The 15,272-nt window shown below is 32.3% G+C and overlaps 1 protein-coding gene across 3 annotated transcripts in view; it reads right to left on the reverse strand.

Moving 5' to 3' along the window:
- Window positions 1-7,388: 7,388 nt before the first annotated feature.
- LOC106466822 (cytoplasmic polyadenylation element-binding protein 2-like) overlaps window positions 7,389-15,272 on the reverse strand; it is a 35,755-nt gene continuing 27,871 nt past the window's right edge. For all 3 annotated transcript variants that reach the window (XM_013927124.2, XM_022394903.1, XM_022394902.1), the window contains 3 exons: window positions 12,739-12,853; window positions 12,007-12,188; window positions 7,389-9,999 (listed from right to left, as the gene is read on the reverse strand). In XM_013927124.2, the coding sequence (XP_013782578.2) occupies window positions 9,772-9,999; window positions 12,007-12,188; window positions 12,739-12,853 (525 nt within the window). In that variant the 3' untranslated portion in view covers window positions 7,389-9,771. The remainder of the gene's footprint in view (window positions 10,000-12,006; window positions 12,189-12,738; window positions 12,854-15,272) is intronic.

Here is a 15,272-nt window from a genome sequence, read left to right on the forward strand (position 1 = left end):
CTAAGACAAAACTTTATATTTTATATATTGTCTTCAGTAATCAATTTCTGTTTGGGTCCGGAAAATTTGAACGATCTCCTAACCACCATAAAAATTATGAAATAAACATAAATTATGCATCTTTCATTCTGGAATGAACACAAAATTTTGATACAGTTTATTAGAAGAACATTAGTTTTTAGAAGTTGTATACCCTAGTAGTTAGAGCGCTTGACTTATCATCTGAAGAAAAAAAACCCATCCATGAACACCTTCACCCTTTCACCTATGAGAGCATTATGTGATAGTAAATTCCACTATTTATTATCAAAGACTAGCCTAAGAGTTGGTAGGGGTGGTGTTGACCTTCCCTGTAGTGTATCACCTTAAAATTAGGGATGGCAAGTGTAGATAGCCCACAAGTATCTTTGTGCAAAAATTCAACAAACAAGTTGTACATAACCAAGCTTAGCTAAATTATGTTAAAATTTCAATTCTGTTTACGAAAAATACATTAGTTTCTATAAAATTTATATGTTTAAAATTTTGCTAAGACTGATTCAGTTTACCAGATAAAACATGTTTTTTTTTAGGCTGCACATGAATAGTTTGGTAAAATTCTGTTTATCAAACATTAGTTTGTACAAGTTCTAATTCAGAGGCAGAACTAGTACGGAGCCCACAATGCCTGGGTCTTACCTTCTGAAAAAAAGAGGCCCTAATCATTTCTTTGCCGCAGGGCACCTGAACTGCTTGTTCCGCCACTGCCAGAAACACATGTTTTTACAAGTTGTACATGTTTTAAATTTTCTGAGATTCTGTTTCAGTTTACCAAAGAAACGTTAGTTGCTGCAAGTTGTATAAGAGAATGTTTTACTGGAGGTTTGCTAAGATTCTAATTCAGCTTACCAGACAAACACTAGTTTATAAAAGCTGTATAAAAGAACCCTCTGCTAAACTTCTAAGTTCTAATTCAGATTACTACTATTTTTCTAAAACACATTGTAATGCAAAATTCCCTTCATCTGTTTTCTTAATTCAAGGCTTTAAAAGTGTTTTAAGCATTCATGAGGGACAAATATTTTTCTGAAAAAGAAAGTACTTTCTAAAAGCGAGTTATTTGTATCAAAGTGTAATTTGAGTTTACACTCTCCCAATTTATAAATCGTTTGTTAGTTCTTTAATCGTACAAGATTTTACTGTTGATTTATTTATTAACTTTAATATCTATTTTTAGACGTAGATTTTTGAATAGTAATTAATAATAAAACATTATATTTCAATGTTAAAAAAAAATTAAACTCCTGATGTGTACGTAGTTTAACTGTTGTCAAAGTCTTTAAATAACAATCAAGTCTCATCTAGATTTTAACTGCTTTTATTGAAAGTTCAATAAGTTACCACACAAAATTTTCCTTAATACACAGAACTAGTGATATTAAATACTAAGTGTAGAAATTCTCTCTTAAAAAATATGCAGAAACGTTGCAATACCAAAATTCCAGATCAAAATAAATTCTTAGAAAGAGCAATGTATAAAAATCTCCGTCATGCACATCAAAAATTTAAATTTAATCTAAAGAATGCAATATGGTCTTTCATCACCCATACAAAAGCAGTTTAGTGGTAAATATCCGAGTTGTTGTGATGATCAACCATAATATATATTAAAGAAAATGGCAAAAACTAATTGAATTTTTGAAAAATTGGATATAACAAAATAGTCATCAAAGTAAAAAAAAAAAACATTCAAGGTTATATAATAATGCACTGGCCAAATTTCACTGTTAAAAAAAAACGTTAACACAAAAGCCCCTGTAAATGGTATCCTCAAAAATATGATTTTTAAAGAAAACAAGAACAAATAAAAATGTTCAATTGCTTGGTTACATTAAAATCAAGATACAAGAAATTAACAACAACAACAACAAAAAACAATAATTAATTTAAACCATTGAGGTAATATCTGTTCAACATATTAAAATGGAGCACGTTCTCTTAAAGTTTAAATAACTAGCAATTATTTTGTACATTAAAAAATATCTTAGAAGTTCAATTAAATTTCAATTCTAAAAGAGGTTCTGAGTAAATCAGAAATTACTGGCACTCTTGTCATTTAAACTTCTCATTCACAAAAGTTAAGTAATTCAGACCTCCAGTTATTGCAGGTACATGCTTAATGAAATAATCGTAACATCCAAACTTTATTTGCTATTTTAAACCTAATGTTTCTTTTTGTCATTCTCATTCTAAATTTATATATTTGTGGCAAAACATAAATGAAAAAGATGATCAAAGTTTATAGATTTAAAGTATGAAAATCTTACAATTCAGATAAATATTTTGCATGGAAAAATTTTTCATGCCAATTAAAACTTTTTTTCACAATTCTAATGAACATCACAGATATAAAGAAAGAAACAAACTTCCTTTTAGGTAGTACATGGTCTCCCATTGTTTTGTTTTGAAAAATGCTCTTCATAGCAGCATTAGGCTTATCTCTTTACCTGTCGTGACCCATCAACTCAAAAAATACATACTACGTATATATATAACTAATCAGAACAAGCTGTTTAAAAAATGAAAGAACCACTTAAGAAATCCACGTGAATAGAAACATGTCACTGAATCTGGGTTTCTAATATTTTGGTGTTGCGTTTTTATTACTCGTATTCCTACAAAATATGAATACAAATTAATTTTTCAGTACGTCTCCTCACAAGAAGAGCTCAGTATCCGTATCAATGTGTATATTTCATCTTTCTTCTAACCACACAGTTCTTTTTTTCCAACCTTGTAGATTAGAGTCTGATAATCATTTCCTGCTTTAGTTAGTATTAATTTTTATTTGCTTATGTTGCAATGACTACTCTTTATAGTTACATTTTTGTACAAGTCCTTGATACCCAGCTCCTTATAAAACACTTTAACATATCCTTAAAATGGTAATTTGTACGATAGATAAGTTCATACAATTTCTGTAAAAAAAAAAGTACTGTTAATTAAGTTAAAAACGCCAGTTTATCTATGTTATTTTTACCACAAAACTGCTACCTCAGTAAAAGACATACAATCACAGAAGGAGTTTTTCTCTGTAAACTGTATTTGCTATAAAACTTTCAATCTGTACAATAAACAATTTCTGTCTATAAAAAAAAAAGTCAATGATGCTAGGGACAATTTTTATTTCACAGAATGTACAGCTTATCGTACTTACAACATAAAGGTCTTTATATTATCCATTTTTAGTTATATCAATATATATTTGTTTTTCAACTGAAGACTGCTGTGAGAGCTATTTATACAATTGCAAACAAAACAAAAAGTTGGCATTTTCAACCAACAAGGAGCACGTTTATTAGTTAAAGGTTTCTTAGTTAGTTATACTTACTTTCATCTCAAAACTTTATACCTGAGACAGCTAAAACTTGACAAATGTAACAACTTACAAAAGATGTATTAAAAGATATAAATATTACTCTAAGAAGACTTTTCATACAAAAGTTATTTTATTTTTTATAAGAGGAGGGACTGAAGTATCTTTAAACCATAAAAATAACACTTTAAATCTCTCCTGAGTAAGGAATTCAACAATAGAAGAAAATCGGAACTGTGATATACAAATTTTACTGTAGAAAACAAAAACCCATAAGCTCTAAAAATATTTTCAGCTTCTTGTGTTCATTCACCAACTCAGTACAAGGTGAAATCACCTTTGTAACAAGTAATTTATCCCTGAAAGACCTGAGCACGGAAATATTACACTATCTATACTAGAAGCTGGAGGACCAGTTTCTGAAAGTCGTATACATTTAGTTTGTAACGCACACAAACCTACATATTTCACAAAGTACCAAACATATTTTGAGACTTATATATGAAACAAAATAAATTATGATAAAAACAAACTGTTTGGCATCTGTGGTTAAATGTGTATAAATAATCGACAGCTTTAATCTTAATACGAAGCAACAAGTAACCGGTGTGTGTGTATTACCTATGTCTGTTAATAATTTAACACAAAGAACATCAGTTTTCCTAAGATCTGCTTTCAATAAAACAGAGTGAAAAGTAGACATTAGCTGTGGAAATCTTACTTTTACGTTACACTTACACAAATTTGCAGTTTTGAAAGTGAAGAATTCACTAAACGTGATTCAGTATTTCATGGAAGTTACCTTAGGGAGGCGACTTTTTTTTTAAACACATAAATAGGCAAACCAAATTAAACAACTGCAGAGTACTACCAAAACACCCAACTACATTGGACTTCTGTATGTCGAGAATGAAACCAATTTTAAATCTATATGTAATTATGAAAAACGGAGTACTTTCAAAATATTCTCTAACACCCAACTACATTGGACTTCTGTATGTCGAGAATGAAACCAATTTTAAATCTATATGTAATTATGAAAAACGGAGTACTTTCAAAATATTCTCTAAGTAGAGAAATTTAATGAACTTTAGTTGTATTTCAAAAGTAGTTGAAATATACAAACTAGTTGTAAAACTCCACATATTTGACACTTGTATACCATTTTCTGTAAAATCAACTCAACAAAAACAGAAATCTGTGTCATCAATATAACACTGAAATAAATATAATTTCTCGATTTAATAATAATTTCACTGATTCACAATTTACGTGATTTTCATAATCTCCATTTCAATGAAGGAGCTTAAAGTGCAAATAAAAACAAAAAATCTCTGGTTCAGAATTATCCGATATTATAGTAAGTGTGGCACGTTTCAGGTCCGACTATTGAAGGCTAGACCCTTATGTAATATAGCACTTATTCCCATATTCATCTCAGAAACTCTTGTCAATTCAAAACAACTATTTCCTGTAAATTGGCTGAGCTCACAAACACTTAATTGTGAATGAACACAGAACCATATTCTAAGTTTTATTATGTTTTCTCCACAAGTGCTGCATAAATGAAAACAAAATTTAAATGTGATTCTTTTAAGTGACCATACAACAATTGGGTCTTGGGTAACAGGTTTCAATGTTAACTGGTTCTTGTTTTAAAGGTATTTCGCATCTTTCTTAAAAGACAAGTCTTGTTAAAAGGACAATTTGTATCGAAAGTTATAGTGCTAAATCTCTACTGTCATCATAGCTTGCAAGGAAAGCTCGGTACACAATGCTTCTTGGTGACAAAATGTCTAAACATGTTTTGGTACATACCTCTTGCATTAAAATTTAAGGAAATTTAGACAGAGAACAATACCTCTTAACATTAACTCTTAATTAATGTAATATTGCACAGTACCATCCGACGTTAAATTTCTAAGGAAAGTCACAGTGTGCAGTAACTCTTGACATTAAAATTTAATGAAATTTAGACAGAGAACCATACCTCTTGACATTAACTCTTAATTAATGTAATATTGCACAGTACCATCTGATGTTAAATTTCTAAGGAAAGTCACAGTGTGCAGTAACTCTTGACATTAAAATTTAATGAAATTTAGACAGAGAACAATACCACTTGACATTAACTCCTAATTAATGTAATATTGCACAGTACCATCCGACGTTAAATTTCTAAGGAAAGCTACAGTGTTTCTTCATATTAAAATGCCTAAAGAGGGTAATTAACTGATAAATCACCATACAAGTAACGGATTTCAAACTTACAATTTCTGATCTACTTCAAACTTGGTACATATGTTTCAGCCTGGTCAGGTATAAGAGTACAAGTTTGAGAGACCGTTAACTGATAAATCACCATACAAGTAACGGATTTCAAACTTACAATTTCTGATCTACTTCAAACTTGGTACATAGTTTCACCCTGGTCAGGTATAAGAGTATAAGTTTGAGAGACCGTTAACTGATAAATCACCATACAAGTAACGGATTTCAAACTTACAATTTCTGATCTACTTCAAACTTGGTACATATGTTTCAGCCTGGTCAGGTATAAGAGTATAAGTTTGAGAGACCGTTAACTGACCTTTTGCTCAAAACTATTTGTACTAGGGAGTTATAGAATTGTAAGAATGGTATATAATATGCATTATAAAAAAAAAAAGCAAACACTTTGATGCTTATGTCAGGATGAAACCACAAAAACTAAAATTAAAAATATTTCAATGCTCCTACTACTCAGCTACAACGTTACACGTAGAAAATCAAACCTAACCTAACTTTTCCATATCAAAGAAACAAACAATATTTAAATAACATGGCTTGTAAGTAGCTGGAACAAATGTTTTACCTCAATCATTTTATAAAGCATTTCTGGAGTTACTGTGCAATTTCCATAAACAAATTACACCTAATACAAATCTCTACCATAAATAGTTTTTGAACAAAAGATGAATTAGAAGTTAGGGAAGGGATCATCCAAGTTCTGTCTCTCTACAAGTCTTGACTCAATTGAGCTAAAAATTTAAATTATTTCATTTTTCCTAAAACAACACTGTATACCTAATATGATGCAAACCAGAAATAGTAACAATGTTATCTGTAGAGTGATTTGTCAAGGAATGACCCAGGAAAGTTACAAGCACAATACCTCGACTCACCAAACTTTCTAATCAAAGTTACGGGAACAATACCTTTATTTTTTATGAAACTTTCTAAGAGAAGTTTCAATTTATAATAGTAACAAATCTTTTAATCAGAATTTATACAATAAAACATGGTGCACAATGACACGTGTTAAAATATGATAATACCCCAAGCTCTTCATAACTGTAAATAAGTTTAAGCTGATATTTCAAAATCACAGAAACTTAGCATTGTGCAAAAATTAAATACAAATATTTTCAGTAAAAAGAGGCTCAATGTAGCCACCTAGTGGTCAATCTGACACTTCCCTGCATCCTAATATACAATTCATATATATAGATATCATTTTTGGCTTACAGCTGTTAAAGGGTATTTTGAAGTTCTAGAGGGCGTTTCAGGGCTGTGCACAGAGCCCGTAGATTAGTTTAGGTTGCCCACTACTGCTTGAGGTGCAGATGAAAACTGTTTAATTAAAAACTTTGATAAAATATTTGTTTCACGAGCACAGGAAATGTTTGTTTTATGTTGAAACTTTACGTAAACAAACAGAGAGGAAAAATAAGCTTTCTTCTCTTGATTCGGGTGATAAAGACCATGTGCTAAGCACCCAAACACTAAGGCATTCTGTTCTTAAAACGTTTTATACTAGCAACAAAATTGACTAGATATCAATATTATATTTAAATAATCAAAATGAGACTGTTTAATTATCAATAACTGGTGTTATACACAAAACATTTGCCAGTCTTTATATAACAATAAAAAAATGAACTACTTTCAACCATAACTTATTTATAATTTGTGTTTTTTTACATTTTCAGAAGAAAAATTATATTGTAAATATATTGATATAAAGCACTTTTTTTTTCTTTAATGAGTACAATTGATTCACCAGTAAAAATTCATAAAACCTATCTTTACATGCTCTTAGAAATTAATAATTTGAATAAAATCTTGTTCTTCCACAGCCCTTGGCAAAAGGGGATTGAACTTGTTGTACTACACGAAGGACGATTATTCACATAAAACAACTATTTTGACCACAATAGTCGTTTACATTTTCACAAACATTCTACAATAAAATTAATTTTTTTTGTGTGTGTGTGTTTTATTTATCTACTGACTAATTCTTCTGATATTTTCTCTTATTCAACTACTCTTTATAAGTCGATGCTGAGATCAGTAAGCTTAAAATGAACATTTAAATAAAATATAAAAACGAAAAAAAAATAGTTTCTAAACATTACTTACAAACAACTCGAACGTATTACTTTATTTCCTGTCCATACACTATAGTTTATCACACCAAAACACCGGGTCACTAGCTTTAAAATCACAGACAGTGCATGCACACTATCCTCAATACATGCTTACAAACAACTCGAACATATTACTTTATTTCCTGTCCATACACTATAGTTTATCACACCAAAACACCGGGTCACTAGCTTTAAAATCACAGACAGTGCATGCACACTATCCTCAATACACGCTTGGTTACCTAATTAATAAAATATGTTCCATCCTAAACCAGTTACCTGTGATTCAGTTTATAATGTCCACATCATGTAACTCAATTCAGTCTTTAATATCAGAGTAAAAAATGTGCACTTCCAGGCCAGAAAACTGTCTTACAGCCTGTAAAATTCTTCTGGGTTAGTTCTTAAGAAGAAAGGAATCAACGAGCTGAATTAATTCCTTTAAGACAATTTAAATTAATTATGAAAAAATACAGTAATACGAACGGTACTAAAATTCCATACCAGTAAAACAAGTTCTGTTCACAGTGACATACCAAAATAAAATAATGAACTGGAAAGAAACAGATTTTAAAACTAAGCAGTTAATGAAAAAACTTAAAACTTTTTTGAAGTTTTGTTTTCAGTCTAACATCTGTATTGTAACAGCCACAGGCCTTACAAACAGAAAGGAGCATGTTCTAAGTATCCCTCTCTGTTCAAAGAGATACTGAAAGTACTGTAAAAAAAAAATTAAGTTTGGTGTAGAACTATGCTATTTCAGAAAGTTTCAGATTCCAAAATTCCAACATCAAATTTTCTGCCATGTTGTGTACAAAAGATATTTGTAGTATAATTTAAAATGTCACGAAAATAATATTTTTAACAATGTCCCAAGGGTTCATCAACGTATCTAGCAAATTATATAATGTTACGGAGAAACCAAAACTCAAGTGATAAAACCCATTAAACAAAATAAAACCAAAAATCCAGTATTTTCTTCCAATAGAAAAAGGTAACAAAGATTCGATTCAACTGTGTGTATATATATAAATATATAAGAACCTATCAATAAAATCTAGTTCAATAAATTTACCATTCTAGTATCATATAATAACATAACAAATGTTCTCATAGAACACACTTTACCCACAACAACACATTAAACGCTGATCTCTGTCAAGTTATGCTTCATCCCTGTTGTAACTATTCTTATGGCTTTTTTACACGAAGCCATTTTTCCCAACATTGACTAGTGTTAACTAAGTCTCTAATCGAGAAGAGAGACCTCAAAGTTCTAATATTGTACCAAATGACATACATTTGCTATTATATAGTTTTCTGAATAGTTTACATACATATCTATCACAAAATGAAGCATGCTACAAAGCTATGGTAACAGGATTACAAGACTATTCAACATTAAATTACAGTTATGCATACAACAACCAAGTTTTTCACTTCTTTTAAAATAGTTTGATTGTGGAGAAACTTGATTTCTGTATGCTATCTACTATTTATATATATCTCATGAACTTTTTTAAGGATCACATACTCACCAATCTTATAGACTATAAGTATGATGCTAGCTACATAACTATCCCTAACGGCAGTCTGCTAATATTTTATACGATAATTTAAACTACCTGAGGGGATGAATAGGAAGCAGGATGTAGTATATGCACAATTTCACGTAGTACTGTAATGTAAGGCTGCTAGCAACTTTAATTAAACAACTCACAACATACTTAAATAACTTGTAAAGTACTGCAAAATTTGGATACACAAACTGACTGTAGACCAATACAATGTTTCCAGAGCCAAACTAAACAACTGTAGTGCATTGTACAAACTACAAACTGACTGTAGACCAATACAATGTTTCCAGACTGTGGTGGATCGTAAAAACTACATTTTAGCTTTACAGAGGACAACACATTACTAGTAATGGGAATATGAAGCAGACTACTTAAAGTCTAGAAATCCATACAATCTTCAAATTCAAAATTTTGAGACGTTTTAAAAACACTAATACCAACGAAAAGGAACTGTTCTTGGCCTGTCAGCTCCTTCTTTCACTAGGGGCTTGTGAAATTCACGCCCAGGTCGAGAATGGATTGCCGCCCAACACTGCTCACAATAGTACTGGAGGCAAGTCACATTAGCGCAAAAGAATGGAGCAAACTTACCCCCGCATCTAACACCTTGGCACTCATCACACATCTGATCATCCAGAACATACGGTTTGACTTCAACCTAAGCAAAGAAAATAATTATGAGGCAGTTTTTCATTTCACTAGATTAAGAAAATAAAATTAATACTAAAATTAGCCTGAGAAGAGCTACTGTAAAAACTTCTTCAGCATGTTCTTCCATAATTTGTTTTTAAATTTTACCATCCTAGAAATGTTCACCAGACTGAGATCTGGTGAACGTTGGGGCCAGTTTGTCATCCAATCTACTTTCTTTTTCCACCAACGAGCCATAGAAGTTTAGTTGTGTGTTTGAGATCATGATCTTGTTGGAACAAAAACTATCTTACGTTTATATTCCTAGTTGAATTCTCCAGATTCCCCTGTATATTATCCCCGTACATTTCTCCATTCATATTGCCTTCTACTTGTACAAGTTCACAAACATCTGATGCTGACAAACATCCCCAAACTTTAATGTTGCCTCTTTCATGTTTTTTAATATGCTGCTAAAACTCTAAATCTTCTCTAAATTCATTAGTTTCGCTTTCATTATCACTCTCAATTTACATTGCTGACAAAACTTTTGGGTTCTGGAAGAAATTTTTTGTCCTTGTTGACAGTGCTGATGAATAGCTTTTTTCTAAGAACCTGATCACTGAAACTCTTCTCTTTCCATTTCTTACAGTTTGTACCAACACCTTAACTCCATAGTCTCCAGGCAGCTCTTGCAGAATACCTGAAGCACTAACTTGTTTGCTTCTTCCAATCTCGGCAACAACAGCACTTTCTCGTTGCTGCCTCGGCAACAACAGCACTTTCTCGTTGCTACTTCGGCAACAACGGCACTTTCTTATTGCTACCTCGGCAACAACGGCACTCTCTCGTTGCTACCTCAGCAACAACAGCACTCTCTCGTTGCTACCTCGGCAACAACAGCACTTTCTTGTTGCTACCTCGGCAACAACAGCACTTTCTTGTTGCTACTTCGGCAACAACAGCACTTTCTCGTTGCTACCTCGGCAACAACAGCACTTTCTCGTTGCTACCTCGGCAACAACAGCACTTTCTCGTTGCTACTTCGGCAACAACAGCACTTTCTCGTTGCTACCTCGGCAACAACAGTACTTTCTTATTGCTACCTCAGCAACAACAGCACTTTCTTGTTGCTACCTCGGCAACAACAGCACTTTCTTGTTGCTACCTCGGCAACAACAGCACTTTCTCGTTGCTACTTCGGCAACAACAGCACTTTCTTGTTGCTCTATGGTAATTCTTTTCCTATCTCTGCCTTTCAAGTCACTCACATTCACAGTTTGTTTGAACTTTTACAATGTACTATCTGGTATGGTATATTCAGCTTTTTCCTACTTCTCTCTGGCTTTAACCTTCATTGTATAACAATACTACCTCCAGAGTACTTCACTCTCTTCATCATTTTGAGGCAAAATGGCAAATTATTCTGAAAAAAGTGCCTCTTATTCTAACCATTTAGATTTTTATTTGCATAATTTCAGTTAATACTAGTAAAAATACTTTTCAGAAAATAATATAGATTATATTTCTACATAGTTTGTTGTTTGAGTGCATCTGGTATAACATTTTTGTTTTAAATAGTTTAAAATCTGAATTTTTACTAAACACAAATAAGCAGCTTTATCACTGAAACATTGAAATTTAATATTAAAGATCACAAAAAAAAAGAGGAACGTTACACCACCTGAATAATTCTTGTAGCCATTGTGACTGTTAGATAATATACCATTTCAAGCAGTGACCTTTTTTGTTTAACAATTTGTACATACTGAATCATCATGTTTACTGCCTCACAAAAAAAGATGAAAAAAACCTTCAGTACCTTTTAGTTTTTCATAATTCAAAGTCCAACATGTGACTTTAATGGGAGTTATTCATTCTACAACAACCACTATTTTGAACTACACACAGAGCAACTGAAAACAAAACACATTAATATCATAGAAGTAAAGATCTTTAGATTAAGTCGGTACGAAAAAACCACTGTTTATTCATAAGTTTACTAAATGATTTATGGAAATAAAATTCAACGAACCCTTTTCTCTATGTCTCCGTGCTGGAGTTGCACAAAGCGTGCACTAATGGCAGCTATGTAGCTCTGCTGACTCGAGAAAGCCACACGTCCTGCTCCTTTTGGGTATTTCAGCTCTGGATCAGTATCAATGCCAGCATAGCACACACCACCATACAGTCTGTCCATAATAGTAGCTAATTCAACTGAAACATCACAATCAAGTAAAAAAAAAAATCTTGAAAATTACACTAACACAAAATTACACAAAATGCAATACATAAATATTACTAAGATATATAATTTTATGACCTTTTTTTTGGGGGGGGAGGAGAGTTACAACTTAAACTTTCCAACTAATTATCATCCAGTAAGAACGTTAAATATAAGGATAATCCACGTGATGGATTGATTCCATCTATTCAGTGTAAGTTTGATACCCTCCGACTGTTCCACATTAGAAGAAAAAAAATGATTAATTCGTCATAGCTTTAATTCCCTAATCAAAAACCTCATTGCTTTTCATTTTGACTCAATTCTACAAATTACAACATCAACTACATCATTAGGTTTAAATGGATGCTTGGTAAACTTCTTTTAAAGAGATTGTTTTACATTATAAAAATAACTTAGAATCAATATTAAGTTTGTTTACATTTCCTTTTTTTTGTTAATAATTACTGTCTACATGTAGACTTTTCAATGTAGCTTACAACTCATCACACGCACACAGCCAAGACCACATGGTATACTTACATGCTTTCAATGGTCGAGGAACACCTCCTACAAAGACAGTCTTCCTTGGATCAAGTGGCAAGGAGGAGTCAAATACATAGTCAGCATCGCTTATTCTCCACGGACGTATTTGAACCTGAACACACACAGAATTTTTGATGAGTATGCACACACTAGTCCAAACCAAGTGAAAAACTTACAGAAAATCTGTAGTGTGTTAGTTCAAACACACATGATAACTTGAGGGCTTTTTAAGGATAAACTCCCTCTCCCAACAGATACACTGGAAACATTTAGGGCTGCGAGTTTTTTAAACCAATGTTTAGCACTTTTTCTATCCTACTTATACTTATAGAATCAACGATTTACACAACTGTATGTTTGATTGAAATCAAAGCCAGTTTCATGATAAGTTGTAATCCTCACAGAAATGGGATAGCTTAGAAAAACTTTAAAAAAAATCTTTGTTTTAAATAACAATACACACATCACTACATCAGTTAATTTCCCCTAAAAAATTATTATTGCCCACAGATGTAGGTATACAGTGAAATGTAAACAATGAAGATTAAAACATCCTACTAGCATAAATACTGCAGGATTCAAAGGTCTCCTCATGATTCACAGAGGCTCCTTCATTATCCCTATTTACTTCTATAGCTACTCCAGGGGAGGTCTATACCCCCAAACATCCACTAAGACAACCACCCTCCTGATACCTTAGCACACACGAGCCAATTTTGGTCCTCCTAATTTAGGTTATGAATACAGTTTCAAAAGTGGCAACCCCAGGAATCCCAGGGGAGTGGTGTGGGGGTGGGCAGGAACATAAAATCCGATGCCAGGTTTGAGTTTATTAACCTCAAGCCTATTCCTAGACCCCAGTCAGCTTGGGGGGGACCTTTTGTGAGCTTCACCATATAGATAGGGATAGACCTTTTGACCACACCCAATCAGGTTGTCAAGTTTGGTCCTACTAGCTCCAAAACAACTGTGGGAGGAGTTCACTGGCAAATGAAAAACAAGTAAATTCATAAACACACACAAACAATCAATTCCTATTAGGTACACAACACTTTTTGCCATCATTATTTTATATCAAAACAAGGGCTACGACATGCTAGAATTTTTAACAATAACAATTTACAACAGTGTGTGAGAACAAGAGCCATTATAATAAAACAATTAGTATCAAAACATGGGTTTCTACCGTGTAGGTCACTACCAGAACACGTATTTGTATCAAAACATGGATTTCTACCAACTGTGTAGGTCACTACCAGAACACGTATTTGTATCAAAACATGGGTTTCTACCAACTGTGTAGGTCACTACCAGAACCCGTATTTGTATCAAGACATGGGTTTCTACCAACTGTGTAGGTCACTACCAGAACCCGTATTTGTATCAAGACATGGGTTTCTACCAACTGTGTAGGTCACTACCAGAACATGTATTTGTGTCAAAACATGGGTTTCCACCAACTGTGCAGGTCACTATCAGAACATGTATTGTCCAGATGGATTGACACCCTTTTTAATAAAGTTTAATTGAGATAAATTATTAAGTTTGTAGGGAGGTCTTAGTTCAAGGTATTGAATTTTTATACAATAATAAAACAGTGTGTATCAAAATGTGGCTACTACCATTCTATTTTTCACACTTATAAAATAATTGGTTACAACAGAACTAATATAACTCATATTTTAACTTCCTGTTTCATAAAATAATGAATCAGGAAGTTCGATTTGGAACTGGTGTTATGATATTTTGTATGCTAATGAAACATTTTGTGTCACGTAAGAATAGACATAAGGCTAAGTCACTTTAAAGATGTTCTGATGAAACATAAAACCTTAGAATGAAATGTTAAACATCATGTACATATAAGCATGAGGCTTTTCAATGTGACACAAAATTGACAATAAAAATGCTTGTACATTATATGTGTGTGTGTGTGTGTGTGTGTTTGTGTGTGTACTAATCCAATAAAGAAGAAACACCAAATAAACATTAAAATTTACACCAGTTATAAGAAAACTAAACTTAAACCATTAACTGTGGCTGGTACATATAAGGCCTCTAAATGTTTCTTTGTTCGCTGCATCAACTTGGAGTCAATGCTATCTTGTAAATCCATAAAACAATCTGTATTATTCTCAGCTTTGGTTGCATTGCTGCCACAGCAGTGAGATGTTATCATACAGGTCTCTCTTAAAATCTTGAAGGTAATTGATGCATAGAAGGCAGAAATAATGGACTCACTGTATGGCAACATATAATGGAATGTCAATGGACAACATTACAACAAACATTTACAATCCAATACTTTGCATGGGAATCTTGAAGGTAATTGATGCATAGAAGGCAGAAATAATGACTCACTGTATGGCAACATATAATGGAATGTTGATGGACAACATTACAACAAACATTTACAATCCAGTACTTTGCATGGGAATTTTAAAAACAAGAATCCATACGTGTACCAGCAGCATTCAACAGAAAAAAATTTAGAGACCATATATATATATATATATATATATATATATATA

The sequence above is a fragment of the Limulus polyphemus genome, unplaced genomic scaffold (genome assembly GCF_000517525.1).
Source record: "Limulus polyphemus unplaced genomic scaffold, Limulus_polyphemus-2.1.2 Scaffold2389, whole genome shotgun sequence".
Lineage (NCBI taxonomy): Eukaryota > Metazoa > Arthropoda > Merostomata > Xiphosura > Limulidae > Limulus > Limulus polyphemus.